The sequence below is a fragment of the Nasonia vitripennis genome, chromosome 1 (assembly GCF_009193385.2).
Source record: "Nasonia vitripennis strain AsymCx chromosome 1, Nvit_psr_1.1, whole genome shotgun sequence".
In the NCBI taxonomy this organism is placed as follows: Eukaryota; Metazoa; Arthropoda; class Insecta; order Hymenoptera; family Pteromalidae; genus Nasonia; species Nasonia vitripennis.
In genome coordinates this window covers 18,309,920-18,329,897 of record NC_045757.1, presented here as the reverse complement: position 1 = coordinate 18,329,897, position 19,978 = coordinate 18,309,920, and the positions used below count along the sequence as shown (strand labels likewise).

Below are 19,978 nucleotides of genomic sequence, written 5' to 3'. Positions count from 1 at the left end.
CAGTCTTGTTAGCTCCGTCCTAGACAGAGCTTGGGTACGCCGGGGTATCACAATACATAGTGGAGCCTTCTGTGCTCAAGCCGAAAATTTCATACGCGGTTTAATAGCCATGGCTAAGTTTGTGAGTGCTTATATTGATAAATTATTGAAAAGGCGAAATTAAATGGTTACTTTGAGATTAGATGTTAATCAATTAATGATTTAATACAAATACAAATAAGCGTTCGTTTCATGTTAAAATATTTATGATTTTAATTATAAATCAATATCAACCAACCAATTAAAAGTTTGTGTTTTATTGAAATCATTTGTAAAAAGTTATAAAAGAACATTATTTATCATATAATTTTGATAGCACACTTTAGTAGTATTTTTGCATAAAACTATTTTTTTAATTTAAAAATAGAGACATTTTTGCAATAGAAGTACTGTATCTTGATCGTTTAATTCAGTTTCTCTTTACTTTACTGAAGGTTCCTGAAGATACGGTTATTATTAGCAAATTAAAATTTCAGATCCTGCTTTCGGCTCTGTTGTCGCTGACAACAGCAAACCCTATTATCGTGCCGAATTTCCACGGGCAAATATATTTTCCGTTTTTTCGAGCTCAACAATACAACCAACAGCAGCAACAATTCTACCAACAGCCCCAAGACCAAGCAGTCGAGCGCTCTGACCAAGAGATTCAACACCAGAACAATGGCTCTGACTATGGCAACTATAACAGTGCTTATGATGGACAAGACAATTCTCAAAATGACGTACCTCACGAGGAAGAGAGTCAAGGCAATCATAACTTTGGCGAACAACATCAACAGCATGATTACTCTTCTTTTGGAGATTTTAACGGTGGTGGTAGTCATGAGATTGAAAGCAATCCTGAAGGCCGACACGACTCCGGGTTCGAGCCGCAGCATCACCACCAGCCACATTACGTACATAGCGTACCAGTGTCCGAGCACGTCGAAGTGACAAGGCCAGTTGCTGTACCCGTTTACAAGGAAATTGGTAATTCAAAGAGCTTGTTTTGTAAGGTAGACTAGCGCAGCGACGCGTCATTTAAGCTTCAGATTCAGTTTTTTGATGGAATATGGGTCATGCATTGATTTCTCAATTCAACATAAGGGCTTAAGACTATTAATTGACCAGAAGAGACCGCTAGAGTTATAGACTTCATAAGAATCGAAGCAATTTCATTAGTAGTAATACATGAGTAAAAATGAATAATTTTCAGGAATCCCAGTACCACATCCAGTAAAAATTAACGTGCCACATCCAGTGACAGTAGGTGTGCCTCAGCCATATCCAGTAGCAGTTCCCGTGTCACAGCCCGTGCCTATACAAATTATAAAAACTATTGCTGTACCAGTTGAAAAAAAGGTTCCTTATCCAGTGGAGAAACATGTGCCAGTTCCAGTGGAAAAGCCCGTACCGATTACTATTGAAAAGCACATACCAGTGCCTGTTTACAAGCCGTATCCTATTAAGATCCCTGTGTACAAAACTATTTACCATCATGCTAAAGGACATGGCGGTGGTCACAGTCATGGTCATCACCACAGCTATGGTCATGGTCATGGTCATGGCTATTAACATCTCGTGCGTAATAATCGAAAATAAAGCGAGATAGAAGTTACTGTTATTATCAGATAAATTAACAAAAATTTAAGCGATAACTGGAGCTTGAACATTTTTTAGTTAAGCAGATTGTTGCGTGGAAAAATATCATTTTATAACAATTTTTAAATAATAATCAAAATTTCGTACATTATTAAGAACCGTCCAAATTGAATCACTAGTCGTAATTTAATAAATCATTTCTTTTAATTTAAGTTTCTATAACGTTTTATTGGAGAAAAATTTGTCTACTACAAAAAATCTAATTTTGTATTATGTTGTTCGGTTTTAAAATGAATTTAAACAATATCTAATATTACCAGAAAATTCTCTGATCAAGCATTAATCATAAAAAAGACTCATATTTTAAATACTCTTGATAGAAACTTATAAATTTGAAAAAATGTGTAAATATCACTAACTAGTATACATCAAAAAATGATTGATAGACACATCGATTTTCAGCAAGTTATATTGTATCAAAAAGTAAAATAACATACCATGACTTGAACCTCGTATGAACAAGCAAAAAAGCTTATAAAATATAAATAACCGAATAGCTAATGCTTCTCATAGTATCGGGAAGAAATATTTGTACACAAAACCTAAGTAAGTTGAAGCGAATCGGTCAACGGGAGAAAGTATTCTATATCCGATGCAAAAGAAGTCATGACTCTTCGGATTTGCATGAATCGCTGTACGTAGTTTAAAATCTTTAGTACGTTTAAACTTGTAAATAATATATAAGTATTTACGTACTGCGGTAGTCACCTTATTAAGCTGTTGTTTTTTGTACCTAAACATATTTTGCAATAAACGAAATAAAAAAAACTCTAAATAAATGTTTTATTATCCTGTTCATAGAGAAAGTATGCACACTGCAACTCATCTATCCTTAAAAATGTTCTTGAATAGTATGTAAAATAATTGACCTGATCACAAACATGATATATGTTAAAATTTTTTCTATAATTTTTAATTTATATTTAATCTAACAATGAACGTGTACACGTTATAAGTATTCAGTGATGCTAAATAGCATAACTGGGTGACACTGATTTCTACTTATTTACGCGTATACGTGGCATAATATATTATTACAAAACATTGCTCTTCTGGCATTTTAAAAATGAACAACAAGCCCTATATTCTGTTTGCCAACTAATAGGATAAATTATTTTCTATCAAATGCACAAGAATTCTAAGAAATATAGTAATATGTAAGAAAAACTATATTTCGATGTCATTTAAAAAAATATATTACCGAAAAATATCGTAGATAGTTCTTTGAATAAAAGATAATACTTTAATACAAAGTTAATATAATATTGGCATGTAGCTTCCATAAACTAATCTGTAATTCCAGCATAAAACTAAACGATGCTGAAAGTTTTCAATGAAAAGCAGAACAAAGCTTTGATGGTTCGTGGAATTGCAAAGCAGCATTATTTATTGCAAAACATGAAGTGTTTGAAGCAAAGAAAATTTAATTTTAATACAAAAAATAGTTGATATAAAATGCTTACAGTCAAATAAATAAATTACAAAGCTTTAAAAAATTGTATTAACAAATTTAATGAAAAAGGCATTATAAAATAATCTTGAAATGTAATTCAAGCGTAGTTGAAATGTTTTATAGCTGATTAACTAGTATATAAAGTGACCTAAGTAGCCGGTCATTGTACGGCATGTATTAGCGCCCGAGCGCAGCGAGGGTGATGAAACGCCGTGCGCTAATGGGCTGCTTATAGTTCACAAGTATCGTATACAATTTTATAGCACAGCTGCTAAAGTCTGCCAAGGGTCACGGATAGGCGTGACTTAAACGCGGATTTAAGCCACACTGTGCTATAAAAAAACATTTTTATTATATTTAAAAAAAATATCTATGATATACCTTGGCCACTGGTAATCTGAATTTACTTGCATATTTAAGTAACCAAGAAAAATGCGTGTTCGCGTAATGCTTTTGGTGTTCACGGTCAGGGAATTATTTGCTAATTGTGCATAACGAAACATTGCATGCATCTACTTCTACATACGGGTTTCAAGTGGAAAACGTATATGTATTTACGACTCATAATTACAAAGTGTACGAGGCTTTCGCCACGATTTTCAATATAAGTAGTTCGTAAATCGCCGTAGAAAGTAGAGATTAGCAAGATTAGATAAAAGTGTAATTGGATCATGAAGAGGTTTATATCGGTCAAGAAGGCTGATCGTTCGTGAGTTAATCTAGAGTATAATAGCTGTTAAGTGTGCACAAAGTGTTTTTTATCTTTCAAGCTTCCAAAATGATTTTCATCAGAACGCTTGATTAAGAATAATTTCTACTAAACTCTGCAACTTTAACGAAATTTGATTCGAAAACTTAATTTTTACTGTGTAATGTTTTATAGTGTTATTAAAAAAAAAAAAAAAATAAAGTATCTGAAATTTACAATGCATGATTTGATAATCATTAGTAGTAATAATACAATAATTTTTCCTATACAATCGATGTAAAAATCTGAGTTCGGAAACTATAAGATATCTAAATCAAATGTCTTGTTGAATTGAAATTATAAATACCCAATATATGTCCACTTAATGATGAGAATTTTATTAAAGCAAAGCGAATTACACAGTGTTATTAGCATGCTTAAAGGATTTCAAATTTTTACTGAAAAGATTAATCGAGGAATCTACGTGGATAAACCTCATTATTTAGATGTGTAAATGATATGTTTTCCAGTTGATAGGATTGCTGAAAATGTGCTTCAAGTAAACTAAACTATGATTACGCAAGCCAGGATAATAATAAAAATAGAAGTTTACTGCACTATTAAGAGCAACGGAGTGGGGCTCTTTCCCTCTCTGCAATCCGATATAAAAGCGGAAATGTCGAAAATTGCTTTAGTCATCAGAGTGCCTCATGCGCGTAAACGTATACATAACTATGATTTACTTTGTATGTTAACAAATAATTTTGCATATTTATTTATAATATAGCGGCTTATATCGTTTAGTAATTGTGAAGTAGTATTGATTATGGTTTAGCAGCAGCACTACAATTTAAACTCAATTGATAAAATCAGTTTGCGTATTAAAAACTTGTAATATATAAGTGTTGTCAACTTATTAAAAAAATACATTTTTCGATTTTACATTATTTATAAAAATATTATTATCAGTAATTATAATGATTAATCAATTTTAGCTATCTTTGATAAGAGCGCAAAATAAAATTGAAATCTAGAACCAACCTTTTGGATAGTTATTGATTTTAGGCATCACAAAAACTTGTCAAGCTTCTGGATGGGGGTTAGGATATGGATATGGCGAAGGTCATAGTTTTGGTGAAATTTCTTTGGATCACAATTCAATAAGTCATGGTAATAAATGAATTATCTTATTTGCTATTAAAGAATTAGCTGCAGTAAATCAAGCTTCATTTAATGGAAAAAAAAATTTTTTATTAAGCTTATTAGATAATATAAATCTGCCATTCAATTTTACCTATGCAAGAAAAATGTGTTAAATGTATACACTGTAATCTAGATCTACACGGTTGGAATCAAATCCATGATTTATCTGACAACAAGAAACCTATTTCTGGATTAGAAGCATGGTTGCAAGATGTTGTTATTGGCAAAGATCATAAGGGCCTTGTAAAACCAATTATAAAAGAAATAGGTAAGAGTAAAGTGAAAAAAATGTGTGTCTGTGAGAAGTTCTACAAAAGTATATCTATTAGTCAGTGTTTTTTCCCATGCTTATGCAGAGCAGGAAACAATATGATTTTTTTGTAAAATTAATCTGAATATCTTGCTGTCACGGCTAATCAGATTCTTGTAGAAATTTCTCAGGGAAATTGACAAAAAGAAGTCATTTAAAAACACTTAACACGTCGGGACGCGAAGGAAAATTTTAAAAAGTATTTTAAAAACGAATCCTAAGTAAAAACCCAGAGAAAAAGTGGTCAGATTTAAGCAGTTCTTGTGAGAAAGAACGTTAGAAACGTTTAGTTGCATAACATTTTCGTTAGCATCCTCAAACATTTTCCATTGTTCTCTAATGCGCAGAGACCGATTATATGAATACTTTATTTTTTGTAACATTTAACTTTCTTTTAACTTTGAAATTGCCCTTATTCACTCTTTTTTTCTTTTTGTTAATTCAGAGCTTACTTATATATTAAATAAAAAGTGAATAATAAAATTCAATAATGTATTTACAGCATATCCAGTATATAAAAATGTTGAAATCAAAATTCCTTATCCACAAGTTCAACAAGTAAATCAACCATATCCTGTATTAGTTCCGATGTTACATCCAGTTCCATATGAGGTGATACATTCATATACTTCAAGTACAATAAAAATATTTGTGTGATTATTCTAAATTTAATAATAATATATAAAAATTATATACATGAAGAAAAAGTAAATAACATAGAAGAATATATAAGTTTCAAATAATTACATTTATAATACAAAATTTCAGAAAATACTATATACATATAAATATTATAGGTCATTAAGACGGTCGTCAAAACCGTCGAAAAAAAGGTTCCAACGCCAGTCGAGAAAATAGTTCCTGTGCCAGTAGAAAAACCAGTACCGTATGAAGTAGTTAAGCATATTCCAATGTTCGTCGAAAAGAAAATCCCCATAAAAATTCCAGTCTACAAGACGATACATCATAAGGTGTACAATTAAACGTATAGATTTGTATGTATTATATTTTTGTATTTAATTAAAATATAGAGATCAATGGTTGTATAGTTATGATGACATTTTATTAAAAATAGAAATTCTATTTAAGAATAAGTTTGTTTATTTCATTATAGTAGAAATATAATATACAATTTTGTCTAATATATACATATATATTACTGTATTCTATTAAGAGATCGAAATCTTAATAAAATATTTGTCATTAAAGATTATGAAATCAAAGTGTAATTTAATAAAGAATTATAACTAACAATGGATTATGACTTTTTACTTTGAAGTTAGTAACTATCTTTTCAAGTTATGCCCAGCTAATTAAATTGAACAAGTTCTGATTTGTTTGATGTTCGAATAAAGATGTTGAGTTATTAGAAAAAAAAATTAATTTTGATGCCATACAAATTTGATATCTAGGAACCCATGAGTCAATCAAATTGCATTTGCATCTCTTAATGCTTCTTGCTTAACTTTCACTATATTACTTTCTTAAGAATATAATACTAATATAATTTTTCTAGATTACTTCATCGTCTGATTATCAACATTTTTCTCTCTGAACATCTAAAAAATTAACATCACCACAAGATAATAATTTATCAACTATTTTAAAATTACATGGAAAAAAATAGTTGGTAACGGTAACAAATCGCTTGGCAAAATATGCACCAACTATTTTTTTGGTTAACCTAACCAATAACTTGATAAATGTTACTAAAAAAGCAGGTAACTTATCAATTATTTTATTATACTTACCAAGTACTTGGTAAGGTTAACCAAAAAAATAGTTGGTACGTATTTTGCCAAGCGGTTTGTTACTGTTACTAACCATTTTTTTCCGTGTAGTCTTTCCGCAATTCATCACGAGACCGTTGATCTTTTAATAAAAACGTTATTAATTTCGCCTGCCGCATAATGAGAAAATCAAATACGAAAGTCCCGCGTACAATAAACACCGGAAATGCTGGTTAAATTTTTACACGAAAACATGCCTTGTATAGGTGAACGGCCGTAATTGATGGATATACGCATAAATACGAAATAGGTAGGTGAGAGGGCCTGGAGCTCTGAGTTGCTAATCTTGGACGTATATCATCGGTTGAGGGAGATGTTAAATAAAAAGGAAATAGCGAAAGTCTATCGTTGGATATCAAAGTATAGAGGAAAGAAGAGAAACGGAGAAAAGGGTACTAAGGATCAACTATTGTTTGAGGTATTAAGGAGTTTGGTCTTTTCCGCTTCCCACAGAGAAAGACAAAAGGTATCTATATACTGATGGCATAAGTAACCGGCATGACAATCGGTTTTCTTGAAAGGGAATGCATCGAACACTTTCATGGCAATTTCTTACAAAAACGAAGGTTGATTGTGCGGAAGATAATGTTTGATTGCAGCATTTTAAACAAAGTCAGGATTAATACTCGAAAAAATATCATAAAATTTCATTTACATTAAATTTAATTTTTTTAATGAATCAAAAAAGTAAATTAGAAATGTTTTTTAGTAGAATAACGTATTTCCGTTTAGTTAAGATAATAATGTATACTTGAATCTACAATAAAACAGTTTGTATATTAATCAATTCGAGTATATGTGGTGAACATATTAGGCAATAAAAAAAGTAATATTATTTTACTATTATTATAAAATTTAATGCTGATGATGATTGAAGATTTTCAAATAACAGATTACATATTATGCAATCGTAATTAATCAACATTTGGTCCTAAGAAAGAAAGGTGATCCGCTTCCGGTAAATGTAAAAGTTAGGAGAATGTTCCTCAAAACTGTTTTTATGAGATTTGGGGCGTTTTTAATGGATATCTTTTTCACTACCTCATACGCCGAAATTATACCAATTCGACTTGATCCTACTTCCGTTCCTAAAACATTGGGGTGCACAAAAAAGTAGAGAAAACATGTAAAAACACCTATAGGTATCGCAACACACAGTTATATAGATAAAGCTTAATTGATCGTTTCTTGCGAATTGTAGGAAGTTGTGCGAGAAATTTAGAAAACAAGTAGTAACTGAAATCCCCATAGAATTACACGATATTTCTGAAACAAATAACTATGATTATAAAATTTAAAATTGTATAGTAATGCTCAAATGAAACATTAATAATATATTAGTACATTATGCAACAAGAAGCATGAAATAATTTTTGCAGGAATACGAATAATCCAGAATACCTACGCTTAGGTAATATATACAATATCAATTCTTTGATACGCTAATTTATAGCATATTGAATAATTTTACAATATAAGAAAAGTTATAGCATTCAAATTTATACACAAGTTATGCCGACAGAACTTATAAATTTATTTCATGTAAGCAAAACGTACGAGTGCATAAAAATTTATTTAATGGAAAAAATTAAGCACAAATTTACAAAATATTTATTTGTATTAAATGAACAGCTAAAACAAAATAATGATTTAAGTCAGTTTACATAATTAGCATAATACATTTAAAAATAGTAAAAAACATTCTAGCATCATTTTATTTCCGGTAACGGATAATCAACAAAACATTTGGAGTAGGAGAAGCGATTACAAAAGTAGATCTAAGAGAAAGGTGGTGGAAACGTTGAAAGTATATAAGCTTCTGGCACGACTAGCTCAGAACACTCAAACACACGTCCTTCTTCCGCATTGTTAAATATTTAGCGATGCTTGTCACCATGTATAAAACTGTAAGCAATAATCGTATGATTTTTTATATTTTTTACATAATTTTTTTTATATCTGTTCATGTTGTGCTTACTGATAATTACAGATTTTAAATATTGTATAAGCCACTGTATAATTGTATCTTTAACAAGAGGTATTTTAAACTTGCCTCGAAAATTCGTATCTAAAGTTTGCTTCATAATTATCTTGAGTATGCTGCTACCTTTTTTGCAACAAACTATCAAAAATAATAATAAAAATAAAAAAAAATACTATTTAAACTCAAACTAAACTGTAACCAAATATTAATTTTCAGATATGGGTTTTGAATCTGGGAGCTTGCTTAACCTTAGTAATGGCAAGCGACTATGGAGGCCACGATCATCATACATATGAAGAAAAAACACATACCGTAGAAATACCAATTTACAAAAAATATGGTGAGCTAAATATATTTTTTTCTAAAATTGGCTTTAATCTTTTATTGAAATTAATTCATTAATGTCGTTACAAATTTGATGCATGCAAAGTATTATTATCAATGAATTTTTATTGTAGAATACATCTTGTTTATTTTAATTTATTAGAAAATGAATTAAGTATAATAAAATAAGTTTGAATAAAAACGTAAGCTTTCAAATTTGAAAAAAAAAACATTTGTCGTTGTTGTTTTACTTTGAGCATTGCAAGAATTAAGGAAATTACCACTTTTCAAACTCTTGACTTTCCAAATTGAGCGTTAATTTTATATTACGTACAATTTGTATTTTACTTTTGTAGAATTCATATACACGATGTCATACATCAAGCTAATGTGTTTTATATTTTATAGCAATACCGATTCCGCATCCCGTACCCGTAAAAGTGCCACAAGAAATTAGAATTCCGATACCACAGCCATACCAAGTGCCAATAAAAATTCCTCACCCTCATCCTGTTGAGGTTATTAAACACATTGAAATACCAGTAGAAAAACCAGAGCCATATTTTGTGGAAAAGCAGGTAAATTTATTAATTATTCTATAATATAGATTCTATTTAATTAACTATATGATTGCGCGAGAAATATCGGAGAGTCCCCTTTCATCTTACCATAAGTATTGCTTCGTTTCCAAGTAAAAATGATACAAATTCTAGCAGAAAGCTGTTATAAAAACTAAAACGATGCAACCATAAGGTATGACTGCGTAGGTTGTTAACTTTATTTCTTTATTTATTGTCCATTTGCGATTCAAGAAGTATTTCTGTGTTTAATTCAAAATTTTAACTACCTATCTTGTGTTTATTTAAATTAAAGGCTCCCTTTTGTGGTGAATTTTAGCAATCATAGATACAGCAGCTTGCAAGTGATAAACTGTTTGGTGATTCCTACATCATTAAATATAGTACCTTATTTGTATGAATTGATGAATGTTATGAAACAACTTGCAATTAAGTAAAAATTTTACTTAAATTATCCAGTACTGAGTCGTTTTTAGTGGCAGTAGCGTATAAACAAGAAGTTTGTGTTTACGCTACGCCAATATAAAAAAGCAACAAAAATAGAAGTTGATGACAAAAGTTTGCCTAAACAGGTGGCAACCCACTATACGCCAGCGGCAATTATGACGGCAGTGCGCAGGCTCTGATTCAGTTTCATGAGCACTACCCGAGTCAGTTAAAAAAGTCGAGACTCTACAAGCAAGCTTGATTAACTACTGTAGAAAGAAGTCGTCATATTGCGTAAATTGATTAATGCCGTTTTTTTTCATTATGTCCGCAGGTGCCTTTCGTAGTGGAAAAGCCTTATCCTGTCTATGTAGAAAAGAAGTTTCCCGTTCCAGTTGCAAAACCGTATCCGGTCCATGTACCTGTCTATAAGCACGTAATCGTCCACAGCTCTAAAGGAAAGGGATGGCACTAAGCTTTGTTTGGATAAACACCGGAAACATTGACTTAACTGTTGGCGTAGGGGTGTACGATGTGTGATCAAGCTTTTAATTGAAAGCGGTTTTTTATCAATTTTTAGTAAATTGTATATCAGAACTCGTAAGCTTTAGTTCATATATTTAACTTTTCTCGTTACTTAAATATTTTGCTGCCTTTTTATTGTTGAATAATAATGTTGAATTTCTTAGCTTTAATCAAGATCAATATACTAAAACATGATGCCATGTATTATGAATATTTAAAAAAGTCAGGTCTTAATTAAAAATCAAAAATTTATGTTTGCTTTTGAATAATTAAAATAACGATGCTCGTTTTTTGCACTAATTAGCTGCCATAATTATTTGTAGGGTTTTTAAATGTAAATAAGTGTTTTATTCGTAACACACCGTACAGGATGAGATTAATTTTGTATATACTTGATGTTTACTTATTTTTTGTTAAATTACTTGTATGTTTATTGTTAATGCAATTTCATCATAAATTTGCTACTGCTGATAATCGTTTCATAAAAAAGAAAACGATAGCAGTTTCCAATAATATAAGAAGACATTGTTTGTTATATTTCATGCGTTTTTTATTTTTCTATTTATTTGTATTATTAGCTAATCTAATACTAATTTTTCTATGTTAATGTTTAATAAATTTATTTACTGAGTCAAGATTGTAGTTTTAATTGCTGAAACTATAAGTGTCAGCTGGCATACCTACATATTCTAAAACTAAATTTAAAAACAAACGATATACGTAACATAGTGTTCGAAGAATTTGATTCGAAGCACGCATATTACCTATAACAAAATAAGGTATTTAATATGTATGTCGGGTTATCTCAACTCGCATGATTAATATGACCCTCGCTTCGTTTGGACAACAAACATTGCCTCATTAGGAATAATCTCCTCTGCGTATTATACTGGCGCAATGTATTATTATGACAAAATAGACGTATTGAAAAAATGCATAGTGTACTTTTTATGCGAACAATATATTACTCAATCCGGAGCCAATTCTATTTGGAGAAATCTAAATGCTAATAGAATAGAATTCTAGAATTGATCAGATTTTAATACGAAAATCATTTAATAAGACTAGCTTAAGTGAACAATTTTAAATCGACCTAACACTAGCTGTTAAACGTTTATTTTTTCATAAATATAATAGGTATATTAAACCAAGAAATATCCCATTAACCATCAAAATTATTTCGTTAAATACATTTGTAGAAAAGTTTATTGATTCGAAATTTTAGTAAGTGTGTATGCTTTAATGCAGTTATACATGAATGCTGCATGCGTAAAAAAGTAAAAACTACAAACCTGCAATAGCAGGTAAGGTATATATCTCAAAAAGATAATAAAACTTTCACTTGAGAAAGCAAAATTGCATTGTATGCTACCGAACGCTAGTCAATCCTCTATTCAATTTTTATCGTGTAGACAACAGACAAGCTATAAGTATTGTTTTATTTCTTGCTTCGGTTAGCGTCAGCATCGTACATAGACCTCTTATAAAGTTTATCGTATGACAACTGGGCGAACGCGCGCGTCATGATTCGTTCGGTCGCGATCTCGATTCACCATAATCAGCCAGAACCGCGCTCTTGCGGCCGTTTGCAACCACTTTTACCCGTGAGCGTGCACTTTCACTGTGCGCAAGACTATTAGAGATTAAAATTGCAAGGTCTAAACGCGAAACGACGGCTCTTGACCGATGCCCGCTAACATCGAAGTGTCGTCGTTGTAATGATGCATTGGGTAGCATAATGCTTAAAGCGTATTGATCGAAAGTAAAGATTCTTTGAGGAAAATACCCTTTTAGGAGTATACGCTTTCGAAACATGAAACTGAATTGGCAGTCTAACTAAAAAACTGATCTAGTTTGTTTCGAGAAGTAAAATGCACACTGAAACATTTCCATTGCAAAGACCACAATCACTTCTTCTTGAATATTTGGTTTCAAATTTGTACATTTTTTGTACGTCTCTTGATTGCTTGTCTCTTTTTAGATCGACAGGATCACACAACGAGAAATGATATGTATTCGCAAAGTTTCTAGCTAACTAATTAATTGTACAAAATTGTATTCACGGGGTTAACTCTTTTAGAATGACGACTAACATATTCCCATACGTAAAATAAAAGACCCTCTTATATACAGCGCTGTTTAACGCAAAGGTAATTGGCTTTAATATACCGTCTTAAGCATATTATTAGGAATAGCTGTAGTAATATTGTTTTCAAGATGACAGTAGTACTATAGAAAATAGAACAAGAATAGGCTGTTGACCGATGGATATACAGACGAATGACTGAAGAGAACGTCGGCGTTGCTCCGCAATTTTACCGGAGGAAGGGAGAAAGTTTAGCATCGGTATATAAAAGACATGACCGTGACTTTGAGAGCGTCACAACGTCAGGTAACACAGGCTTGCAGATTATTCTAATCCGGATGAAAACAATCACTTAAACTCATATGCAGTTTGAAACTTAAACCGTTGCAATGCATATTATCGTAAGTTTGAATCTGTTAATATTTTATTTTTTTGCATTTTAGTACCAATACGTTTACGTGCAATATATTTATACCAATACCAATATATTTACGTGCACAGTCTTTTTACGAATACTGCAATTACTACTTGCTTCACAAGTTTGATTCAATAGTTACTCCATATAATAAAATATATAAATAATTTATAGTTTAATTTGAAATCTAAATTAATATCAGTTATACATGAAAATAATGATTATTCAAAACAATTAAGTTTGTTTAATTTTTAAGTTAACTTGTGCTTTTAATAAAAAAAGGCATGTTACGTATTTACAAATCATATATGAAAGAACATTCATAAATCCGAATCCTATTTTTTGTAGATTTTAATTGCAGCCATCGGCATGGTAGCAGCAAGCTACGAAGAAAATCACGGAGATTCAACATATCATGAAACTCAAAAGCCAGTAGAAATCCCAATTTATAAGAAGTACGCTATTCCTATTCCGCATCCAATCCCAGTATCAGTGGCCCAACAAATCAAAGTGCCAATTCCCCAGCCTTACCAGGTGCAGGTTCCAGTGCCTCATCCGGTACCAGTTGAAGTTGTAAAACACGTTGAGATCCCTGTAGAAAAACATGAACCCTATGTTGTTGAGAAAAAGGTATGTATAAATAACAACTTTATTGTAACATAGAAATTAAGATTAAGAATGTGAACAAATTAAATATCTACTCAAGCTTTGTATATCAATACTCAACCTATAGCAAGATAATTTAATCGAATCAATTCTATGTGACATCGCAGTTCATAAGACCATAAAAAGCATATTAAATAAATTAAATATTTCGAATAAAACTTAAATACGTATATTAATTGTCGATTCTATTGATATGTTAGAAAAATAATTATCTGTATTTTCACATGTGTTGTAGGTGCCATACGTAGTCGAGAAGCCTTACGCTGTGACCGTAGAAAAACACTTTCCAGTGCCCATTCCAAAACCGTACCCAGTGCACGTACCTATTTATAAACACGTATTCCATCATCAAAGTAAAGGTTGAGATCGCTGAAATTGGACACAACTAAGAGATAATGATAAATAAATATTTCTTCTTATAATATAGTTTTTAGTGTATTTATTTATATACTCGATGCTGTTCAAAGTCCTTAGAATGATTATTTATATTAAACAATTATCTATTAGGCCAATTGCCAAAAAATTACGCATGTTTAAAATTATATCTATAATCATTGAAACATGCCTACATATTTTATAAAAATTCTTTAAGCACAAAAAGTGTTTGTTATGACTGCATCTAACTTAATAGAAAAGAGAAAAAGAATCCAAATGTTTGAAGCTGATACTCGACTAGTATAAAAAAAGCAACATTTGTATCTGTGAGTAATAATTGCAAAAAATTAAAACGGTTTGACCACGAGGTAGTGTTCAACAGAGAGTACACATATAACGCCTAATGACATCCGTAAAAGCAGAGGACTCTGACAGAATTTGATAAGCAGAAAAAAGGCTTAACTTTATAATTTTGTATTATCGAACTTTCAAGTGTATAATCTGACGCAAAGTCCATAACAAACTTTGCTCATTTATCTATTGTTTCTGTGACATGAACTTGCGAACTAGATTATTTACTTCTTAGTGTCGCACATTATGTTTTGATGATATTATTTAATCGCAACTAAAGCAGTGTTGCGAATAAAAGATTCATTTAATCTACTTAATAGCTATACATAAAATCCTATACTGATTTTCTTATATCCAATGTGTACCTTATATATAAATTAAATTTATTCTGATGCCAATTTAAAAAAATATGTAGTTCTATGAACAAATGTATTTTTGCAATTGTGTAGATTAAGGTTGTCATTAACGATCACGCAAACCTTTTAAAACAAAAATGCAGTTTTTGTATTACGTAGAATGATTTATACGAAAAAAAAACTTGAAAGAATCAATAGCTTGTCAATTATTGTATGCAACAAAAAATATCCGTTCCTAGCAGTAATTATCCCTCCAAGATCTGAACACGATAGTGGGATTCAATGTTTTGCGACAACGTTTGCTACCAAATTTAGATTATTGCACGTTCACTACGAGTTCAATTGGTATTCCTGGGGCGATTACAAGCCTATTAACTTACCCGCAAAGTTAGCTAGTTTGGACAGCCCTGCAACCAGCTTTGGAATGTGGTGGAAGGTTGTCGACGAGATTGATTGCAACAATATAACATATATATATACATATTGTATGAAATCGAAAAGAAAGTTGTTTTATCGAGGGTTTATTTTTATTTATAAAATATGTGATTGAATTAATGTTTGAATTTAAATGCGTTTTTTAAAAGATCATTTAACGTTAAAAGCATTTATTAAGATATCGTGCATATTTTAGAGCACATGCTCGTAAATAATTTTCTGAGTGACATTAATATTTTCCACTTATATTGTCTCCTTTTTTGATGAACTCCTTACTTCACCCCTCAGCTTCGCTAGCGCGGTCGCATATATTGTGAAAATATCTGGGCGAGACCCGCAATTGCAAGATCGCTCGGAGCGCAATGCCAACTACTGCTGGTTTTTGCGCCGCTTAAGGGAATCTTATTCGTTCTGGCGTTTGCTGCGCACATTTTTTCTCTCTCCTCTCTTCGGGCCTATGTGGTGCGCTTACTCGTTTAAGTTAGGTAAAACTCACTTGCGAAGCCTACAACTGGGGCAGAAGTTTATAAAACCGAGTGATGTGTTAGATGCGTTCTTAGTTTTCGCCCGGGTTGTCAACGCGCCCGAGTCGACTTACTGTATAGTTTTTTGCTGTTGACTCTTTTATCATTATCCATCCGTGGTGCGTTTGTAACATCGCTAGGCTAGTTTATTTAACTCCATAGCTTCGTCAATAAGACGAAGATAAATTTTCAATCATGGCTAAAATGTTTGTAAGTAATCTTAAATATTTTTAGGACCTTATAAGGCTTGCTAATGCGAATGATTTATGCAACTTACTTATTACTTAACATTTTTATTATTCTTTTCTAATTTAAAAATGAATGTTAAATATTCAAATTACGTCTACAATAATTATTTTCAGATGATTTTCTTTCTTTATCTCTCGAGTGTCTGGGCGGACACTGAGATAAAGACAGATATATTATCGAAGCCAATGGAAGATGCAACAATGGTAGAATCGGCAAAGCTAAAAAGAGATTCGTGGCCAGTTCACTCAACACCATGCCCACCTTCTTGGCCACATTATCAAAAGGGTTGGATACCCGAGCATCCGAAGGTTCAGTTAGTGCACCAACCAAGCTACGTTCATAAACCGGCAGTCACCGTCGTTAAGCCACATGCGCCCTCTTACCATAATGTAAGTTAAGTTTTTTTTTATAACTGTAATAGAATACTAACAGGCACTAAAAGCTCTTCATTATTCTAGTCAATTAACACGCAGAGATTCTGTTAAATAAACAAAATAGACAGATGTAATTTTTCGATTTTTAAACATTAAAGAATTATATTAGTTGGGAACAACGCAATATCGTCGCTCCCTACGAAGAGTAACACTGTTCAAATTTTCCAGCGAAAAGTAGCACAATTCAGATTTGCCGCGAAGACTAGCACAATTCAGACTCTTTTTATAAGAAAAATGTTGTTATTTTTTAAATAAAAATAAATATTATTGAGGTAAAACTAATAATGGCATTTTTATAAGAAGTTTAAATTAATTAAGAAATTAAAAAATTGTATTTCCTATAAACATTTTTAAAATGTTAAAATTTTGAAAAAATTTTCAGCAATTTCATTAATCTTGCCATTTTATTATTTTTGCCTTAATAATATTTTTTTTTTTTTCTTAATAAAGAATCTTTTTTTATAAAAAGAATCTGAATTGTGCTACTTTTCGCTGCAAAATTTGAACAGTGATACTCTTCCTAGGGAGCGACGATATGGTGATAGTAGCAGTAATTAAAAGCATAACTTTTTGTTGTATCATTGCTCTTATTACTAGATTATTGTTGAGCGATAACGTAATAACTTTAGTTTTAACCTAAGTATCATGCATTTTAACGTAATTTTGAGTACCGGCATCGATAATCAATTAAAATTATTCTTAACACCTATATAATTTGCCTTTGTACATTTATTTTCCTACTTTACAACCAATCAATTTAAAAAAGACTAATTTTGTGTTATGCCATGATAAAATTGTTTACAAAAATACACTTTACATTTTACAATATAATAGTATTATTCTTATGTGCGAATTTCTTTAAAAGATTATATGTTAATTTAATACCTCTGAATAAAATTATCGATCTTCATTCATGAATGACAAAAGTGAAGTTTAGCGGCGGGGTGAATGATTCACCCCGCTTGGTCTTGTAAATCTACCATGTAATACTACGGCTTCTAAACCAATATTCTTGTTTATTATTTGCAGAGCTGGCATTCTCCGGACCCTTGGCAACAAAACATTGGTTGGAATAAATATGGCTGGAACAAACCATCTTATGGATGGCCCATGTCTTCGGGTTGGCAATCTCCTGGCTGGCAACCCAAAGTTGTGGTCCAAAAGCCAGTCTACTCCTATGCACCACAATATCATAAACCCGCTTATCATGTACCCAGCTATCATCACCCTATATTCAAGCCAGCCGTTGTAGTAAAACCTGATTGTCCACCTTACCAACACCATAATCCCCATCACACAGGAATCATTTATGCTCCTCAACATCAGCATCATCAGCCGCAAATCGTAAAAGTGGTAAAGCCAGATTATCATCACCCAGCACCAGTTTATCATCACCCAACACCAGTTTATCATCAACCAGCACCGGTGTATCATCGCCCAGCACCGGCTTATCATCACCCCGCGCCTGTATATAATCATCACAGTGTACCTTCGTATCACCCAGTACATGTACCAAAAGTTGAGATTTGCGACAAGTAATTCGTGCGAAGAGCAGCTTAAAGAAATTTCGAATAGAATATCATTGACTTGTGATTACGATGTAACTTTTGTAAAATCATTTATTCAATTACGTTTGTGACATTTTTTATACACGTGGTTTGCTGTACACATATAATTTTGTAAATAAAATTAGACAATCTTTGAAATAGACCTGTTTTTTATATCGAAGAATATTTTTATTTCTTAATATTTACTTCTGCATTAGAAGCAGATACAATGATTTTTTATGAATCCTACCAATTTCTCAAAATATATTAGTAATGATAATGATTTGGCTTATCTAAATATCTAAAGTTAATATGCAGTTAATGAACAACTTAAGTAATACAAGATTTTTAAGAAATTAGACATGCATGAGAATCATAAAACACAAGCTCAAATATTTGAAAATCTTGAATAAAAATTCGTAAATTAAATGGTTTTATAAATAATGACTCTTTTAAAGGATTTATTATATAGTATGGCGAGCACAATTCACACATATTTTTGAAGTTCTATAACTGAACCGTAACAAACATAGATCCTATAATATCATTACGTCAATGAACCAAACTAGTTTCACGTCTTAACTTGATGCATATATGGCATAGTTGCGCAAAAAAGTGTATTCACATCTGAATTCTTACTACTCGGACGAGTGACTTTTTCCCATCCGCATTTTTAAGAGGAAGGTGAGATTATTGCTGGGCCTGTATATTCTATGTAAGATATATTATACGCGTGAGTCTCATAATTCTTGATTGTTAGTGGATCCCCAACATGTATCCATCCTTCTCCTTATCGTTCCCATGACATGAAGAAAGTAGGAGCTGGATGAATGTACGTAGGCTATATAACTACTAATCTTTGGGACGCATGATTCAGTTGAAGTGCACAATAGGATAGAGCACGCCATGAGGCTATTAGTGAGTATTCTTTATAGTGTATTGAGTGAATTTATAATCAGCTATAATATTTTTCGAAGTGTGATTGAAAATTTTCAACCAATATGGATACTCAATTTCGAATATACGATGAAGATTGTATAGGATAAAAGTGATTTTTACTTTTAACTTTTAACTACAATATTTTTATGCATTTTTTTATTTCATCTTTTATGTCGCAAAGTTCAATTCGTTTTGTTGATACCAAAATCAAAGCTAAATATGTTTTGTTAATCATAGTATGGTGATAGATTATTTAACATTAAAAATCTTGTTATGTAAATCTGCATTATTGTCAAATACATTTATAATAGATTGTTGCACCACATAGGTATAATTGAGAGTATTCGTTACCCAGCGTCGGGAAAATAATTAATTGTACTTTGACGAAGGCAGTAGTAGACCAAAACCAAGCCACTAACGAGATCTCTATCGCTGTTGCATAGCTTTTCTAACTCTTTTTTTCTCACGTATTGCAAAAGATTGCGTCGCAAACTCTTGGAAAAATGCGTCTATCCATGAGCTTGGCAAATAATTTCACGTAACTCCGTCTCTTTCCTTTTTTTTTTAAATTGTGTCTCTCGGCGACAGTGTTTCTGAGCGAATCTGCCAGGATACCCCGAGGAGGTGTCGATCATTTTCC

At 31.5% G+C, this 19,978-nt stretch overlaps 5 protein-coding genes across 5 annotated transcripts; all 5 read left to right on the top strand.

The window, feature by feature from the left end:
• The first annotated feature begins 109 nt into the window (after nt 1-109).
• On the top strand, nt 110-1,709 carry LOC116416587. Its single transcript, XM_031925524.1, has 3 exons — nt 110-121; nt 453-1,008; nt 1,235-1,709. Exons 1-3 carry the CDS (start codon nt 110-112, stop codon nt 1,591-1,593), a joined length of 927 nt encoding a protein of 308 aa, XP_031781384.1. The 3' UTR covers nt 1,594-1,709.
• Nucleotides 1,710-4,520: 2,811 nt separating this feature from the next.
• On the top strand, nt 4,521-6,442 carry LOC100679224. Its single transcript, XM_003426797.3, has 5 exons — nt 4,521-4,567; nt 4,874-4,991; nt 5,158-5,292; nt 5,837-5,946; nt 6,132-6,442. Exons 1-5 carry the CDS (start codon nt 4,532-4,534, stop codon nt 6,315-6,317), a joined length of 585 nt encoding a protein of 194 aa, XP_003426845.3. The 5' UTR covers nt 4,521-4,531; the 3' UTR covers nt 6,318-6,442.
• Nucleotides 6,443-8,889: 2,447 nt separating this feature from the next.
• LOC100679281 (MAGE-like protein 2) lies at nt 8,890-11,596 on the top strand. Its single transcript, XM_003426798.5, has 4 exons — nt 8,890-9,031; nt 9,325-9,448; nt 9,841-10,010; nt 10,771-11,596. Exons 1-4 carry the CDS (start codon nt 9,008-9,010, stop codon nt 10,909-10,911), a joined length of 459 nt encoding a protein of 152 aa, XP_003426846.1. The 5' UTR covers nt 8,890-9,007; the 3' UTR covers nt 10,912-11,596.
• A 1,616-nt stretch (nt 11,597-13,212) lies between these two features.
• LOC100114089 (mantle protein-like) lies at nt 13,213-15,390 on the top strand. The gene is made up of 3 exons (XM_001599854.6): nt 13,213-13,448; nt 13,811-14,092; nt 14,364-15,390. Exons 1-3 carry the CDS (start codon nt 13,437-13,439, stop codon nt 14,490-14,492), a joined length of 423 nt encoding a protein of 140 aa, XP_001599904.1. The 5' UTR covers nt 13,213-13,436; the 3' UTR covers nt 14,493-15,390.
• Nucleotides 15,391-16,618: 1,228 nt separating this feature from the next.
• LOC107980663 (proline-rich 33 kDa extensin-related protein-like) lies at nt 16,619-18,391 on the top strand. Its single transcript, XM_016981734.1, has 2 exons — nt 16,619-16,807; nt 17,882-18,391. The coding sequence occupies exons 1-2, from the start codon at nt 16,619-16,621 to the stop codon at nt 18,389-18,391; spliced, it is 699 nt and encodes a 232-aa protein (XP_016837223.1).
• Nucleotides 18,392-19,978: the final 1,587 nt, after the last annotated feature.